At 43.6% G+C, this 18,945-nt stretch overlaps 2 protein-coding genes across 2 annotated transcripts; one reads left to right on the top strand and one right to left on the bottom strand.

Moving 5' to 3' along the window:
* Positions 1-9,065, top strand: chmp2ba (charged multivesicular body protein 2Ba). The gene is made up of 6 exons (XM_030343641.1): positions 1-203; positions 2,437-2,528; positions 4,329-4,523; positions 5,555-5,657; positions 5,830-5,936; positions 7,230-9,065. Exons 1-6 carry the CDS (start codon positions 170-172, stop codon positions 7,341-7,343), a joined length of 645 nt encoding a protein of 214 aa, XP_030199501.1. The 5' UTR covers positions 1-169; the 3' UTR covers positions 7,344-9,065.
* pou1f1 (POU class 1 homeobox 1) lies at positions 8,634-16,730 on the bottom strand. The gene is made up of 7 exons (XM_030343642.1): positions 16,105-16,730; positions 14,508-14,669; positions 14,114-14,212; positions 12,654-12,917; positions 11,820-11,984; positions 11,596-11,656; positions 8,634-11,206 (listed from the first exon to the last, which is right to left on the bottom strand). Exons 1-7 carry the CDS (start codon positions 16,241-16,243, stop codon positions 10,999-11,001), a joined length of 1,098 nt encoding a protein of 365 aa, XP_030199502.1. The 5' UTR covers positions 16,244-16,730; the 3' UTR covers positions 8,634-10,998.
* Positions 16,731-18,945: the final 2,215 nt, after the last annotated feature.

Below are 18,945 nucleotides of genomic sequence, written 5' to 3' on the forward strand. Positions count from 1 at the left end.
GTCATGTGAACCGGTCGCAGAGAGAGAGGAACAACCCACAGAAAGTAAACCAGGAAATCTAGTGTTGATTACAGGAGCTGTCACTTTGTCTCGGCAGCTCGGCTTTTGTGTTAGACATTTTAAATATATTTAAGTGTAAATTGTACTAACGTAGTCGTATCGTATCGCCATGGCCTCGCTTTTCAAGAAGAAGACAGCTGACGGTGAGTTTTGCTCGATTAATAACATGCTAGCTCACTTATTTTTAGCCTGGCTGGGATGCCTTGTTAATCTCATGACAACAGCACACCCAGTTTAACCTGTTCCCTAGCCATGTTCAAAATCCAGTCTCTATCCGTCTTCATGGTTGGTTTCATAAACCACTTACATTGATAGTCTCGTTCATGGTGGCACCGGAGTCGTGAAATGCTATATATAGTCACAAACACACTATGATGTAGTGTAACTATTTGTAACACTATAGCTGATGCCAACTGGGTAGCTGTTTTGTGTGGGGTAGCAGTAAGCTTATCAGCTAGCTATCTGCTTTCCTGAATGCTAAGCGTACAACATATGTCAATGGGTGGACATTGGGAAAAGTTTCTATTCAAGTGTGTGAAAGAGAAAAAAATAAATATGAGAAATACTTTTCGTGTGTGTGTGTGTGTGTGTGTGTGTGTGTGTGTGTGTGTGTGTGTGTGTGTGTGTGTGTGTGCGATTGTGTTTGAATTAGAATGTGTGTGGGTTGTTAGGAAGTTGGTAGTTCCTAGTGCAGATTTTTAGAAAAAAGTGGTTTACACAAACCACTATCCATTACTTATGGTCATGGCCCTTTGCACTACCCAGTTATGGTACATGTCAACATCAATCATATTCGGTGTCATACAGTAATAAAAATACTGATTTATTGAACTAATTTAAATATATTCCAGAGGTAAAAAATAATGATGGTATTGGTATGCATACATTTGGTCCATAGAGTTAACTTCTTTTTTTTGTGATAATTTAGTCATATTATACTGACACATGGGATACGCTCTTACACTTTTAACATTCAGTCAAAATCCAATCAAATTAAATTGTATTTAGGCAATCAATCTCCCTGCTATGTTTTTCCTAAGATCAATTCACAGCATAAAAACCCCACCAAAACCCACCACCACACCCACAAACACACCTCCCATCACTTTTCCCATTCAAGTTTCCCCCATCGAGAGGCTTACCGCATTATGCCGCCCGCTCAAAGCCGATCCGTTGACGAGTCGACCAACTCCCTTTCCCCATTTACTCAGCGTCTGGACACGGACACACCTCTCGCCCCCATCTTCTTTGCATATTGTGCCAGGGAGGATGGGGGGGTCTATGGAACTCGCCCAGTTTCGTACCATCCGAGGCGTCGGGTTTGAGGGGCGCCGTTATGAGTTGTGGAGTGGGGGGGGGGGTTTAAGATCCCATGTATTTGTACGATCACACTCATGGTGTCTACGTCACGTTGTACGTATTCAGACTCCATTCTCACAAGTGGTCCAGCCATACGCAGGCGCAGTGGCGGCGTGCGATAGGACACACCTGTGCAGACAGACAGGCCGTCGAGATGTGTTGGCGTTTTGGCTTTTTGGGTCAAGCAAGGCAGCTTTAGCAGTCGTTTGTGTATTTTGACGTTATCTTTCATCACTATTATCTTTTTCCTCCTAAGTGTTATGGCAATGTTTGATTGGGTTGCCAAACATCATGTTTATTATGAACAATTGTAATGTTTTCCAATGATTTTATTCTACATTTTATGTGTCTTTATTTTGGTTTTATGTTTCAAAATTGGCTAATCAACATTTTAGACCACTTCTGAATGAATTCACTCTTCAGTGATGTTTCCTACTAAAGGTTATCATATTATTTATACTTTATACATATCATATTATAATGAACATTTACATTTCTTAATATTATGTATTTCTTCTTTAAGTATACAATCAAAGTTATATTTGACGAATGCCTCAGCCCATAACCACTTGAACACAGTTCTCTTGTCTGACTCAAAGTTATTTGAATAATGGATTTTGTGACTATCACCCAGCTGTGGGTGTGTGTGTCTGTTGGTGTTTGTGTTCCCCTAGGTTTGAATGTGACACACAGGTAATAACCCGCACAGGGTGTGTTTTATCAGAGAAACTGCTTGAGTATTGCTCATAAAGCACGGTTGAATGAGTGACTTGGGGACATGCATGAGCTCATGACTTTACTGTATGACTGACAGTTATTGTTTCCTTACCTTCCTACATGCATTATTCTTTGCACATTTATCCGATAGATCTGATACAAAAAAAATCCTCATCTTCAGGTTAATAGAACCTTGCTAGTTTTAAGCAGCCGAGATGATTCACACAATGTGCTTGCTCACAATGCATAAAGCAATTGATCCTGTTGCATTCCATCTTTTGTCCGTCTGTCTGTCTGTAGACCTCATCAAAGAGCAGACGAAGGAGCTGCGTGGTACTCAGAGGCAAATCACCAGAGACAGAACAGCGCTGGAGAAACAAGAGAAGCAAATGGTAACACATGCACAAATGCAGACACTCCTACCTCTACGGATAAATGGAACATCCCAAGGCATCCTTCATGTATTTCTACATATTGCATCAATATGTATGCTATATAAAACCAGAGTCAAACATTGTCCAAATTCACTTTCTATTCCGGATATCATCTGTAGTGCAATGCAACATGATTCACTCAAAGCTTTCGAGTGTGTAACAATATGAGGTGTGTGTGTGTGTGTGTGTGTGTGTGTGTGTGTGTGTGTGTGTGTGTGTGTGTGTGTGTGTGTGTGTGTGTGTGTGTGTGTGTGTGTGTGTGTGTGTGTGTGTGTGTTGGCGACACAATGTGTATGGACACCAAGCATGCACCCAGGCCCACACACAGAGTGTGACCAATATGCTACATTCAACAATAGAATTGGATATTTCCCATTGCTAAAAGATGAAAAGACCTTTCCTCATTTGCCAGCCCCTCTTTTCTCTGCTGCGTAAAACCAACACCAGACAGGGCATAATTATCTCCACAGGGAAGCCAATTCGGCCGCCTTATTACTGCCGTCTGCTAATTAGTCAAATTTTGGTTAAAGCTTTTGGTTTATGTTATCATCTGAATGAAAGATTCCAGTGTAAAATAAGAGAAGTTCCTTTATCGTACTTCAGCATAATGACTTTCTCCAGTCCTCCAGGCAGGCAAGACTTTCTGCATGAAGAAAAAAAAGTGCGGGCAAATGTGCGACCTGCCTGAGGACACGCCCCCCCAAAAGCGTTTGGCAAGAAAGCCACGTTTGAGAAGCGTTTTTTTTTTTTGCATCAGCAATAAACCATCTTCTCTGCTTGGGTCAAAGGAAGCACTCAAGCTTTTGGCAGACTCGTCTCAGTTCTCCCGTCAGTGTTTCCGGGCAGAGCTCTATATAAATGTCTCTCCTCCCCCGTGCGTACAGCGAACACCCTATTCTCAGCCCATCTACTCCCTGCAGTTCCACCGGACAAGACCATAAACAATGCGCGGCACTCTTCTATCAGTAGCCGATCCCCCCCGAGTTCCCGTCTCTTTGGTCTCTTTTCAGCGTTCATATATTCAGGAGTTCATTGGAGCTGGACTTATTATCTTTTCTATGGTCGTCTTTCAGGGGAATAGTTTTCACTGCTAGATATCGTTTAGAGTCTCCGGATGTGCTTAGTAGGCAGAGATGGGACAAGCCTGAAGCATTTTGTGTGTGTGTGTGTGTGTGTGTGTGTGTGTGTGTGTGTGTGTGTGTGTGTGTGTGTGTGTGTGTGTGTGTGTGTGTGTGTGTGTGTGTGTGTGTGTGTGTGTGTGTGTAAAGAGACAAATGTAATTTCTGCTGTTGCTGCGGTCTGAGGTCTGGCCAGCCTCACGGTAGCCTGCAGCCATGCTCACCTCTCTAGGGAAACGCACACACAGACATACACACACACACACACACACGCACACTCTCTGGGGGCACCATTATGTTTAGCAATGTTTACTAGATCTAAAAGGATGCACTTGCTTGCAGGTTTGGACACATATTGGTTGTTTGTTTAGTTATACACAATGTCAATAGACCAGACTCCTGAATTATTTGGATGACTTAATGTTAACCTACAAGCTGAATGTGTTTAATGGATGTTTCCTGCCATCTAAAGGTTACAAATGATCTAATAGAGTAGAGGTGTATTATCTTCCAGTGTCCAATGTGGAAAAGGAGCATCATTACATCACAGTACCAGCATTGGTGTTGGTAATGTGTATTACACAATGGACCTTTCTGATGTATGACACAGTATGTCAACTAAACGCTAACCCAAATCTAGGAAGCGGAGATCAAGAAAATGGCCAAGAGTGGAAACCGCGAGGCGTGCAAGATCCTGGCCAAGCAGCTGGTCCAGCTAAGGAAGCAGAAGAACCGGACGTACGCCGTCAGCTCCAAGGTGACCTCCATGTCAACGCAGGCCAAGGTCATGAACTCCCAAATGAAGATGGCAGGCGCTATGGCCACCACCGCAAAGGTAAGTGAACGCTCCACTGGTTCTGTGGTGAGGGTTAGTTTCCGAGTTTTTGATTGCAGGCATTTTAATGTAACCAACTGTTTTTAGTTTAAAGGCCCAAAAAAGTAATAGGGTTTGCCTTTTTGTAATGGTAGAGAGTTTCAAGGATCACGTTCACTTCATCAGGCCGTTGTTCTCCACTGCTGCTGTTTCTCACTCGAGGCGGGACAGATCTTGTCTGACTTCAAAGAAACATAATTACCTTTTTATCTTTTTTGGGGGGAAAAAAATGCATTTACAAAGAGTTAAATGGGCACCACCAGGCAGATTGGGTAACCTAGTTGTAAAAACTCCTCCGAGACTCTTCTAATTAGTCTTCTAATGTCTCCAGAAATAGTCCCTTCCCACCCATGGGGCATTGTGTTATGGGCAACGGGAGAGTTATTATTGTTGTTACTAGGGTTCGGAAATATTGTCCATGGCATCATGTCATAATTATCACCGTGAATATTTAACTTGTTTTCTAATGTGTGACCGGGTCCATGTCTTTTAAGCCTATTCTTGTAGCACTCCTGTTTGCCCATAGCGTACCAAAGATGGATGTAGCGAGAAGGGAATCTAGCTGCTGATCAAACGTTGCCTTGTCAAATCCCATTAGGCTCCTCCTGGTTAATGGCCTATGAAGAGCTGCAACACGCATCTCCATCTCCACCTCAGTTTGTTAATTATTTGATTAAAATTGACTAGTGTTAGGTACTTTAGGTTAGAGCAATGCATTAAGAGGACCCGAATCAGTATTCACTGGCTGGTTAACCAAGGCAGTGAACGGGGAAACACAAAGAAACACTATCTGACTCCAGGAATGGTGAAAGATTCACTGCCATGTGACATGCTCGCCGGCTGTCAAACATTCAATAATGGTGTGTGTGTGTGTGTGTGTGTGTGTGTGTGTGTGTGTGTGTGTGTGTGTGTGTGTGTGTGTGTGTGTGTGTGTGTGTGTGTGTGTGTGTGTGTGTGTGTGTGTGTGTGTGTGTGTGTGTGGATTTGTGCAGACGATGCAGGCTGTGAATAAGAAGATGGATCCACAGAAGACCTTGAAAACCATGCAGGACTTCCAGAAAGAAAACATGAAGATGGGCATGACCGAGGAAATGAGTAAGCACACACACACACACACACACACACACACACACGCGCGCGCGCACACACACAGGCAGCATTTTTCAAAAAAACAGCGCCAACGGTAGGTAAACTCCAACTCTCAGTTCATTGGCCTCTGCTCATTGACCTGTTTTTACCGCCCTCCCCTTCCTCTGTCCCTCCAAAGTCAACGACACGTTGGACGAGATCTTCGATGCCTCCGGCGACGAAGAAGAATCTCAGGACATTGTCAACCAGGTGCTGGATGAGATCGGCATCGAGATCTCAGGAAAGGTGAGGAAAACGACCGGTCTGGTGTCACTATGGGTCGGACCAGCAGGAGGCAACGCCTTCGCTGCCGTCTCTCTACGCTCTCTTATCTTTCAGTATCATCTCAGACAAACTTTTCCATCCTCTATAGTGTATTCTCATATCTCGTAGCGCCCCATTCCCTCAGCCACAGCGCGTGTTGACATTTGGCATAGGATGGTGCAACGCCTCCTATCAACTAATCAATAGGACCTGCTCGACAGCACTTTGTTGTGTGTGAGGCAGAGCTGACGTAATACTTTGTTTAAATTCAAAATGACGACGTCCAATCAGCATACGGACGCTACTCCCACTCTCGCAGGTTAACGCGAGTGGGAGTCACGGTAGTTTGCGTCACACAGGTGCACAGCCAGTTAGATTTGAACTGCACTGTTGTTGAGTTTTTTGAATGCTGAAATTTTCCGGGCTACAAACTGGTGGGGGATGGGGGACAGGGGGGGCTCAATCTTACACATTGCGACTTTAAGAACAGGCCATGATGCACACATCATCACGACTAGACTTAAGGTCTTAAAAAGTAAAACAAAAGTAAAGTTTGAATGCCTATCTACTGAATAAGCCAAGAGCGGTTTGGAACAAGAGTGCTTGTATCTGCTTGTTTTTATTCCCGGTACCTTGAAAGCGTTACCAGAGGGAAGGGATGTAGTCTATGTGAATAGGATGGTCACAAACTCAACGGGGAAGATGGACAATAGAAGACAAACAGCCACATGTCGTTCCCCAAATGGCTTCCCCACTCTGGCAGCTGCCACAGCCCTAAGCCCTGTCTGTGTCTATAGGGCAGCCCCACACTGGCCATCTGTTGTCAGTCTTGCGCCACCTGGAGGCCTCTACGGGTCATTACCCTTCACAATAGGTAGCCATGCATAACGAAATAGCTGGAAAGCAAAGTCTTCTCAACACCCCAAAAGGATAGTAATAGTATAATTCATCAAATGTTCCCGCCGACTGCCTTCTGATTATGAGGCACGCTACTGGTGTTGTTATTCAGCTGTAACATGTGTAAAGGCTACACGCCAAATGTGTGCATTTTGAAATGGACCTATCCAATATGTTGATTTATCCCTGAAGCAAGATTTCCTATTTCTTTCCCAGTAGTATAGAATGTGGAGCAGATTGGGCCAGCCACACATTTAGCAAGCCCGGATAAAAGTGGATTTTGACAACCCCTTAAGGGCTAAACCTGTGAGTGTGTGTCGGTGTGGTGTGTAGTCTGCTTGGACCTGATGGTATTTGTTGTGTATTTTTGTGTTCAAGATGGTAAGAGCCCCGGCAGCAGGGAGGAGCCTACCAGAAGCCGCCTCCTCTAAACAGGACACGATCTCAGACGAGGAGATCGAGAGACAGCTCCGAGCTCTGGGAGTCGACTAACACACACACAAGCCCACGCACACGCAAGCACACACATACAAGCACACACACATGTGCATGCACATATCTTCTCAAACAAACAGAGGAGAAATGTACCTCTTACCACACATGCACACACATACACACACACGCACACAGGGTCATTTTGCCTTAGACATTGGAGGAGAACATATGATTTTGTTTTATGCAAAACAATATTTATAATGACCTAGTCCAAGCCTGAATGTGAACCAACTGCAGGTGTTGAACTAGACCATGAAAAGACCCTTCTCCAATCGTCTGTGTTCAAATAAAGGTCAACTTTTCTTTGATTCAAACATTCCCATAGATATACGTTTTTGGCAAATTTTCCAAATTTCGGTCGAATGAGAGATTACGTTCTCTGGTTTGATAGGGATGAACATATGATGATATGATGTTTTCTCATTTAAACTCCTACATCTAAGCATCACTTACCCCTACTAAAGTGACCTTTTTAATGTCCATGCCTCAGTATGTAGCGTTGCAAACCCAAAATATATAGCCTGTAAACCCCTAACAACTGCTGTTTCTAACCATCCTTAGGTACGCTACTATAACCAAAGGAGTTGAAATGACTCTTGACATAGGCTAGTGTAAGAACTAATGACATCAATGCCCTAGGGCTAAGGGTAAGGCCTTTGCACAACAACTTTATTATTTATAGATCGATAGATAGATTAATATGGGTAAATCGGGTGATAAACCAACAATGATTTTAGCTTCTTTTCACCATCTTGTCCAAACACTAATCACTTGTTCACTAATTACTTGGAAGTAGTAGTTAAAAACAAACAGTTTCCTGCTTCTGACAAATAGAACAAGGTCATTAATACTTAGAAATGTGTTTTTATTCTCCAAAGTAATTGGCTAAGTGATTTGTCTCCATTTGTATAATTGAGTGAAACGCAGGTGTCTCTTATAACACTAATTATGGGTCTGCTCATTTTACATACAAGGGCGGAGGTAGCGTCATTTTTTCTTCCCTAGTGGGGTCTCCACCCGTGCCCTGGTACATAAAGGAAGCAGCCCACCTAATTAGTGTTACGAGCGACACCTGTGTGTGACCTACGATGACCGCTCTCAGGCATTGTCGTTGATATGATCCCTTCATTGCTTCATTTGTTGACTAAAAAGCCTTCTTCGCTCCTACTCAACACGACCCCAATAAAAGCAGTGAACGAAGTGTAACTCTTAAAATGACACTGTGATTCAGGAGATTTGCTCTTATCAATCCTAGCTTTTTCTTCCTCCTTTTTTGTTTATTTTTTCGTTTTTTTTGGATGGTATATAATGAGGAAATGGTTACACAGACAAGAAATACATAGATATGGGTGTTCCTCAATTCCCTGGGATGTTGCTTTCGTTTATTTATTTTTCTTTTGCCAAATTCAACGATGATGAGACTGCATGTGTCTGGCGTTGTACATTGTATATTGGATTCTGTACATTATAAGCCTCAAGGACATCACTGCCGTCCCCCACACTGTTGCGCAGCAGAAGGGACTACTGCAGTAATAGCCCAGACCTTATGTTGAAACTGGAAACAGCTTGGGGGCTGTCTTGATTGAAATGTAACTATCATTATATTATTTGTATTTTACTTTCCTTGTAAACTACTGTATGTACGGTCCTATGCCATTGTACAGTGACTCTATTAAGGGTTTATGGCTTTTATAAAGAATAAAACTTCTTCATGTACAATTTGCTGGTCTGTCCTTTCTTGTCGCTGTACTGTAAGTCGCTGCGGTAGCTACCAGTGATGTGCATGTTTCCCCAATGGGGCCTGTACCTCCTGCAACACCTTGATACGATATCCTTGTAAATACCCATGAGGACTATCATTCTGTGCATTAACCCATCCTATGCTAGGAGCTATGAGCAATTGGCTGCCTGCCTCACAAGAGCAGCACCCAGGAACCAACTCCAGGGGGTAGTGCACTTGCCTTGCTTATGGGCAGGCCAGGGGTGTTAACGTGCATGTTTTTGAGGTGGTTTGTTTTACAGATGCACAACAGTGTGTGTCTGACTTTGGGTCTCCCCTATATTTTATGAAGGAAACATTATTAATGTATGATACCCCAGTTATAACGGCTCATATGGGAATGTCCCATAAAAATATCTCCTTTCTTTAATGCATTTATTCATGGGTACCTTCAAGACGTGGGTGCAGGGGGAACACGGTTGAATTGAATCCTTCATCATCCAACATTTTTATTTTTTATTTAATCATCATGACATCCACAAATACATCAACGCAGTTGCTTTATGAGGGAAATCTACAGAGGGATAAAAAAAAAAAAATGCAACACATACAAAAAGACATTGTTGGTGTTCACAGAAGAACGAGAAAACTAGTTCTGCCAAGAAGGACACATCACTGGTCTCTAGTTGTATTGTATTGTATATTGTAGTGTTGAACTTGTGACATGTGGTTTGTATCAATCAAATCAAAATCCAGGTCAGACATACCTGACTGCCTGCCTGCTGTAATCTCTGTCTTGTCGTCGTGGCAACAAATCATTTATTTAGATCTCTCCTGTCAAGCGTGGCAGAACATTCCCTCAGATCACCATTCCACTACAATCAATCAGTCAATAAATACAAGAAAGCACGCAATAGGAATGGTTCGATGCAATATATTATATATCAAATAAATAGATTGTCATAGCGTACATCAGATTTTTTTTCTGAAAACAATTCCAAATTTCTTCAACAGAGCATCATAGGCACTTGATATAAAAGACACTACACTTGTATTTTCTTTTTCAATTATTCGTAAAGAGGTAGCCTTGGAACTTCTGAATCACAAAGTCAAACAGGAGTGTAAATCTGTTGGGATAAAAATATAAAGTACAAGATTAAATAGTAAAATATATTATGTCAAAGTCACATCAAAGTCATAAAGGCGTAGAGTGTTGTATATCTTTCACTTCTCTCTAAAAAGTAGTATCCTAGCTTCTCAAAAATGTTAGTTGAAACACAGGTTTGACATAGTATTTGTAGAATTTGATAAAGGCACAACGATGCAGCATTGCCATATGTGGGTGTTTGCTGCCCCCACCTGGTTTCCTGCTAACATTTCAGATTAAATGTATATTTTGCATACACATTCAGAAAACTAAAAGCATTGAAGGAGTCTTTCTATACATAATTACATCTTAAAATAGGCCTACCAAACATATAGAGAGTATTTTAAACATGACGGCCGCAAACAAGGTGGCCTCAGATGAGGCTATTAGCTGCTGTTTAAAAACAATAGGGATGGAGAGTGAAGTGGCGTCCCCTTCGGATTACGTTGCAATTCTCGGGTGAATTTCTTTGATTTTCCCCACACTTGGCTGGATTGGAAAACCAATTTAGCATTTGTATTTAGGATAAAAATCGAGTGCTGATTTGATGACGTTCCTGAGCACATTCCTTTACCAAAACCACTTATTATCACATGATTTTGATGGTAGATCCTAGCTTGATAGGCTATTATCTACGTGAAATTGGTCGCCAAATGAATTCGTAGGGCTAGTATTTTTTCCCCAAAAAAGTGAAATGGGACATACAATGCATTACCCAGTGAGCATTGAAACCCTGCCACTATACGCCATGTTTTATACTTCCCTTTTCTATGCCTCATGTGTTGCTACCTACAGCCTTGGCTCTCTTTAGACAGGTAGCAGCTAAGGTGGAGGCTCGTCTTCACTCGCTTCTCCCGTTGCCGGCGGTTACAGAACCACACGCGGACGACCTCCTTCTCCAGGTGCAGTCCCTCAGCCATGCGCAGGATCTCCTGTGAAGAGGGCTTGCTCTTCTCCATGAAGCTGCGCTCCAAAGCCTCCTTTGCTCCCATACTAGGAGAGAGAAGAGGATGATTAGGCCCAATCCCATTTCTACCCCTTACCCCTTCCCCTTACCCCTCCCCCTTGTTTTGAAGGGGTAAGGGGAAGGGGTAATGGGTAGAAATGGGATTGGGCCTTAGTGTGTGAGTGTGTGTGTGTGTGTGTGTGTGTGTGTGTGTGTGTGTGTGTGTGTGTGTGTGTGTGTGTGTGTGTGTGTGTGTGTGTGTGTGTGTGTGTGTGTGTGGGGGGGGGGGGCAGGTAGGGGGGGAGGGGAGAATTGGTGAGAACAAAGTAAGACTATACCTTCATTATACCATCATTTTATGACATTATGTCATTATATGACCAGATTTCAACATCTTGTCTCATCAGACATGTCATTATACCGCATTGGTTGTTACCTGATAGTGGTTCTGCGCTTCCTCTTGCGTTCATTCATGCCCATCTTCTCATTATATAGGGCTAGAGGAGGTACACAACACAATCATTCATTTTCAATCACGTGCATAGATGCGTATGTACATGTGTGCGTGTGTGTCTGTCTGTGTGTGTGTGTGTGTGTGTGTGTGCGTGCGTGAGTGAGTAAATGTGTGTGTGCACATGTGTGTGTGTGGGTTTCTCTCACCACCAGCCTGTTCGGCCTCCACCAGCCATTTAGCCAGAATGGCCTTCAGCTTGCAGGCGTTCTTGAAGCTGAGCTGGAGGTTCTCGAAGCGACAGATGGTGGTCTGACTGAACTCGGAGCCGTGCACAGCTGCCAAAGCCTCACCCACGTTGGTCTGGGTGTATCCTGCGCACGAGCACACGCAAGTACATGCAAAACACACACACACACACACACACACACACACACACACACACACACACACACACACACACACACACACACAAACACAAAAGAAAATATATTATATAATCACATTGAGTGGGCGATCACAACCTCCGTTAATAATTAATTCATTAATTTTCTTTGAACCTTTTTCTTTTTGGTGTTTACATTATTGCACTCAGCTGATCTTTTTTTTGTTAAATACATTACATGCTGAATTTACAAAGACCCTTCAAAACTGGCATATAAAGACTACTTTTGGCATATATTTCCATTCTGATCACCACTGGCTTGGTAATCAGCATTCCAAAATGACTTTCAAGTGGGCTAATATAAATCTTCTAACTTAAATAAAAGTTAGGATGATGATAAATCATCCTAACACACACACACACACAATAAACACACACACACACACACACACACACACACACACACACACACACACACACACACACACACACACACACACACACACACACACACACACACACAAAGGCACCTGTACAATGTAGCCTTCTTGAATAGTAGCTTGAATAAAGGTCGGTAATAGGAAACACAATATCACTTAACGTGCAAAGTTAATACACTGAACACACATGCATGTTGTTAACATTCAATCGTATGTACCCAGTTTGATCCTGCGCAGCTTGAAGTCATTGGCAAACCTCTCCAGCTCTCTGATCTGGGGCGAGTCCACAGTGGGGTGTTCTTCAGGGGGTCTGGAACCGGTTCTTCTTTGGAGGTCTGCACAGGCCTTCACGTCCCCTAGGACGTGAAGCTCGTCTGAGAGCAAGGCTGGCGGCAGGGAGGGGAAACCGTGGTTCAAGGTGCAAGAGCCGCTGCTCAGACCTCCATGTTCTGGAAACTTATACAAGCAAGGAGCTAGGGAACCTAGAAAGAGGGACACACATTGTGGTGCCTTGTCAATAGATGGCATAGGAATGCATTTGCTAAACAGGTGAAATCATTCTGCATATTTTAATTAAAATAATCAGATATACAGATCAAATAATTCTGAACATTATGACAAAAAGAATTGTATGAATATTGACAAATTAATTAGAGATTAGAACCAAATGGTGAATGTGTGGTTCATTGCAATATACAGCTAAATGTTAATGATTAAATAAGAGCATTGAGTGATTCTTGTTTTTAGAAAGGTGGAGGTAGAATGGAGGAGGACTAGAAGAAACAAATAAACCCTGGCCCAAAACAGGTCCCCAAATCAGACGGAAGAGCGGGGAAAATTGTGGTGAATAGGTAGGCAATTTGTAAGAGAAATGGACAGGACTCCCCCAGTGCTTTTATTGGATTCAAAGTTAAAGCACACGGTGACATCACTCTCGGTCTTTGAACCGGTATCAGGATCTGGGAAAGCTACATTTAATCGGTTCTGCGCCGCTTTGACCTGGGATTCCTTTCCCCACTTGTGTGATAGCGCCCTCTTGTGGTTGATGTAGTGTAAGTGCGTCCGATGTGTGGTAAAATACAAACAATGAATACAAAACGAACCTTTCAATAATTATTAAAAGCTTTCGGAGGTACTTGTCATAACACCCGAGCAGAAATATATTCATATTGAGAAAATTGTATTAGATGTTGTTTGAAACCACATTTTCACTTCTTTCATATATTTTTAGATGAGGCCCTCTAGCACATTTTGTACCATTTTAGCACTACGCCTACTGATGTGTTCAATATTGTGCTTACATGAAAAGAGAGGTGTGAAATAAAGTCAGACACTAAGTCAGAAAGAGTGTGAAATCAGTGCGTGAGAGAGAGAGGTGAGAGAGAGATATATAGATTGAGAGAGAGAGAGAGAGAGAGAGAGAGAGAGAGAGAGAGAGAGAGAGAGAGAGAGAGAGAGAGAGAGAGAGAGAGAGAGAGAGAAAGAGAGGGAAAGAGAGAGAGAAGATAAAAAGTGAGAGAAAGAGAAGAGAGATATAGCCAGAGAGTTAGAGATAGAAAAAGAGAGAGAGAAGAGGGAAAGAGAGGGGGAGGAGGGAAAAATGAATAAAAGAGAATAGAGACATAGATAAAGAAAGAGAAGCGAGATATAGAAAGAGAGAGAGAGAGAGAGAGTTTACCTTGTAGTGTATTTGCTCCGCTAACCATGTTAGGGTGAGGGACACTGCAGGTCTGTAGTATTCGGGTCTGGGAAATACTGGCTGAGAGCATCTCCTGTGCTGAATAAAAACCATAGTCATGATCACCTTCATCACTGTATGACCAATACCAGCATTCATGCATTTAATTTGGATACATTTTTTTAACTCGTTTTCCCCAATAAATCCCCCTACATCCTTATTATTATGTCTCACAAGTGCTTGGATGTCATCGTCTGTGTATGAATGTTCCTTGGAACCAACACCACCATCATTATAAAAATGAATCTCCATTATCACATCATCATCATCATCATTATCATCATCATTATCCTCTTCATCATCGTCACCACCACCATCACCATCACCAAGTCACCTGCCATCATGCCGTAGGTGGCCTGCTGGTTGCCATAGTGACACGGGGTTACGGGGTAGTGCAGGGCAGGGGGTCCATTGCTAAGAGCGTTGCCGAGGGCGGAGGTGGCGAGGTGCATGTGGGAGTGCTTGGAGGACTGCACCAGGGACAGGCCAGAGGGTACTGTGGGGGGGGGGGTTCACGGATGAGACAGGGGGGGAGGCAGAAATAGAGCGGCATGAGGGGGCTGAAGTAGCATATGTTTACTTCATTGCGCCTGCCACAAATGTAAACAATGGCTAACTTTTGTCTGACTTCTGTCTTTCGGAATCATCATAACAGTGATACTACATACCCGTACTTTACAAAATGTCCATTCCCAAAGACCATAGAGCTATTTTGCTATGGTTTACTACTGGATACTTAATTCTGCATAAAATGATACAACAAAGTGATTTCCACCAATGATACGGGTGACAGATGTTTCAGCGCAGGACAGACAGTGACGATAGTTTGCTCACAGAGAACGGTATCATCATTAGGTTTCTGTGTGTTATCACATGGCATACAACAACGCACTTGTCAATTCCGGTTGAACACCTGAAAGGGTAAGAAAACCCCCAGCATAATAACATAATGAAGGACATACTGTGTGCTGCCTGTTCTAATTATTCTATTCTTAGCGGGGACAATGCAAGGGGAGCTCAGGTCGGTACGGACGGTTTCACATCCTGTAGAAAAGAGAATACCGTGTCAGGTTTGACAGGCTGATAACAAACTAATTACCCACGGAGCAGAAACAGCCCGACTAAATATGCTGATTGGAGGCATTTACATAATTCCAGCTAAATTTTGATGTCCTAGCATTTCACAGCCCCCACAACCTGACTGTTAAGAAAGTTCGGAACATTGAGTCTTCAGCATTGGGCCCCCACGTTCTCAAATGCACTTTCTAAAAGTTTGTTTCTTACTTTTGTTTGTTCAGCCCAGGATACCAGGGAGACCTCATTAGGGTAACTTATCAATGTTATGTTATCAATACAAGACAACAGAAATCATTAGGGGCATTTCTAATGAAGACTGCATTGCAGTGAGTCAGGGGTTTACCCACCACTATACATATACTCTCTGTAAGGCAAACTCTCGCTTCCTACATTTCTACCGGCATAAGAGGCACTCATCTATTCTTTGCTCTGCACTGCATTGCTCTTTGACCGTTCCTGAAACCCACAGAGGAGTGGAATAATGGAACTAATGCTTTGGCAACATCACAACATTACTGAACTAAAGGCAATCTGTGACCCTGATCTTGCCACGTTACATTTGTAAAGTACTCTATTAAGCACTGTGTGCACAAGAAAAAAAATAAGAGAAGAAAGGAGAGGAGAGGAGAGGACAAGAGTCAAGGACAGAATAAGTGCAGAGAGATGACAAGAAGCAACATCAGAGAAACATAGCTGGAGTCGAAACCAAGGCATCGCTCAAGGTTAGGGTTGCCTCCACTCAAGGTAGGAACTGCACTACAAATGCGACTGACTAAACACACGGTGCCAACACGCGTCCATTTACAACATCCACAGAGGCCCTCGGGGCCAGCGGGCCAGCGGGCCAGGCTTACCTGTGGACATCATGTTGTGTCCGTGCGAGGGGGGCGGAAGGCAGTCACCAGCCGAGGCGTGGTGCATGAGGAGAGGCAGGGAAGAGTCTCCGGTGGCCAGCGTGGTGAAGGAGTCGCTGGTGAACGCCTGACAGGCCATGCTGTCCGCTGTGCACCCTCACCTCCTCACCTCCTCACTCCTCGCTCCTCCTGTACACTTGTCGGTCCTCCCTTTGCTCCTTGGCTTTCCTTTTATTTGACTTTAATAAGACGTTCTTTCCCTTTCCTTGCCTGGCCTGTTTTCGCTCATTTCCTTCCTTACACACTTGAGGGATATTACTCGAGAGTGTTGGAGGTCCTGTAAAGCAAGTGTGTGTGTGTGTGTGTGTGTGTGTGTGTGTGTGTGTGTGTGTGTGTGTGTGTGTGTGTGTGTGTGTGTGTGTGTGTGTGTGTGTGTGTGTGTGTGTGTGTTCGCCTCTCTGTAGACAGCAGATGTAAGAGTCTCTGGCGATAAGGATGGCCCTTGCTGCTCTGGGAGCTGGCCTGTTGAAAGAGTGAAAGGCCTCTCTCGACCCTCTCTTCTTCTCTCTCTCCCTCTCTCAACTCTCTCTGTCTGTGCCTATCACCGATTTGCAGGTAAGACACCGTGTTTTGGCCCCTGCTGTCCAGTTCAGGTATTTATTCTAACCCCCCCCCCCACACACACACACACACACACACACACACACACACACACACACACACACACACACACACACACACACACACACACACACACACACACACACACACACACACACACACACACCTACCAGTGAGGTAGCAAAGGCGACTTGGACCTCTGTTCTTCCAAATCCAATTTTTTTTTCTGCAAAGATAGGATTAGGGTACAGAGCTGCAGAGAAACCTGATCAACCCCCTCTGCAACCAACACACACACACACACACACACACACACACACACACACACACACACACACACACACACACACGAGTGCTCACGCATACACTCATATACACACACAGACACACACAAACATGTTCACGCAAACACTCACATACACACACAGACAGACACACAAGCAAACACACACAAATGCTCATGCATACACTCACATACACACACTGACACACACACATACACACACACACACACACACACACACACACACACACACACACACACACACACACACACACACACACACACACACACACACACACACACACACACACACACAAACCTCCCAACCCCATCTCTCCTCTCTCAGTCCAATGTTTTGCTCTCTGCTCTCTGCTCTCTGATAATTTGCATTATCAAAGCAAATTACGTAAAAGCACAACAACACAATGGGTGTTTTGCATTGGGAAGACTTTCCTTTAAATAGAGAACACTGTACCTAAAGAGAGAAAGAAATACAATATGATATAATAACATACAATGCACTAGATAGATAGATAGATAGATAGATAAAAAGATCATTACTTTCCTTATCACCGGCCAACAGAAGCCAAGATAAAATGAAATGGGATAAAATAAACAAGATAAGCAAAATCTGTCTTAAAAGGCTATTATGCAGGAGGATAAAATATTTGCACATACGCAGAAACCCAGACACACACAGAGTAGTACGCAATATAATAGTCTACAATAGTACTCCACAGAATACAATACAATGCAATACAATACAATAGTATTGTATATTTTTTGCAAACAATACAAGCTGGAACCCGGCAGGTAGCTTTGTACTCTACAAGTGTTCCCCCTGGGAGCAGCAGGATTGAGGCTGGCTTACTTGTGGAGGCTGCTGCAATGCATGTACACAGGGGGGATCAACACAGTAGACCTGGGCCCCAATTGACCAAGTGAGTAGATTAAGGTGGTGCACTTTATGGCTTGAGAAGCGACAAACGCATTGTGTCAAGTCTCCTTTTAGTCTAAGACAACGGGGAAGGTGAAAGATAAATAGTGGGCCTAATCCAGGGGAGTGTGGCCGACGCGTGTCCACCTTTGTTTATGCTGCTGCTGAATTTACTTTGTTTGCTTTTTTGTTTATCCGGTGGCTTCGGGGTAACGCAATTGTGGACGCGCAGGTGAAGTGTGTCTGTGTGTCTGTGTGTGGGCATAAAGACGAGACGTGATCCGACTTGTTCTTTAAACGCGCGTGGCCTGAGTGCGCTGCTGCTCCAAGTACAATTACAGAGCACTGCCGAAGAATAACGGTGACTCAGGTATAACGGGAGAAACGTGACCGAGGGCTCCGTCGTGTGTGTCCTGCGTGAGGCATCGCGCTCGGTATTAGTCACCGGGAATAAAGGGCATGTATCTGTGATATCTCGGAGAAGGCTACCCTGCGATCGGAATAACGCAGCGTTAAATGTCATGCTAAACAGCACGAGGGACACTAGGTTCAGCTCGATATTTACAAATACTTGAATTAGCATTTGAAGCGTGGGCAAAGGCAACAACACATTGCAATGATAAAAAAGCGAACCCAAAAAAAAGAGAAGTAGAGAAACTGTGTGCCGACTCCCACTTAAGGCTTAAGTCCTACTGGCAGGTTTCTTTGCGCTTTATTTCTTTGCCGATATTGACAGCACCCAGCCAATTTCCCCTCACATACTCTGTATGGAACTGTAACTCGAGTTTCCAAACTGTCAGACCGAAGAATTGTGTGAGGTCGAAGTGAACTTTTAACTGGCACCACTGGTACTATGTTGACATTTTCCACACATAAATTTCACAGTCCAGAACTCAACTACAACTGTAACCTACGTTCTGGACTAAAGAGTTGGCCTAGGAATAGGTCGACTCAGTTTGCCTTTTAAATATTAATACATACGATAATCATAATATGCACT

This window comes from Gadus morhua, chromosome 20 (assembly GCF_902167405.1).
Source record: "Gadus morhua chromosome 20, gadMor3.0, whole genome shotgun sequence".
Taxonomy (NCBI): Eukaryota; Metazoa; Chordata; class Actinopteri; order Gadiformes; family Gadidae; genus Gadus; species Gadus morhua.

Coding starts and splice junctions, on each gene's coding strand:
- pou1f1 (XM_030343642.1), bottom strand. CDS start 16,243: ATGGCCTGTCAGGCGTTCACCAGCGACTCCTTCACCACGCTGGCCACC. Junction 14,213..14,507: donor CACCTACGGCATGATGGCAG/GTGACTTGGTGA, acceptor GTTTTTATTCAG/CACAGGAGATGCTCTCAGCC. Junction 11,985..12,653: donor GCTGCGCAGGATCAAACTGG/GTACATACGATT, acceptor GCTCGTGCGCAG/GATACACCCAGACCAACGTG.
- chmp2ba (XM_030343641.1), top strand. CDS start 170: ATGGCCTCGCTTTTCAAGAAGAAGACAGCTGACG. Junction 4,524..5,554: donor CTATGGCCACCACCGCAAAG/GTAAGTGAACGC, acceptor GGATTTGTGCAG/ACGATGCAGGCTGTGAATAA. Junction 5,658..5,829: donor GGGCATGACCGAGGAAATGA/GTAAGCACACAC, acceptor GTCCCTCCAAAG/TCAACGACACGTTGGACGAG.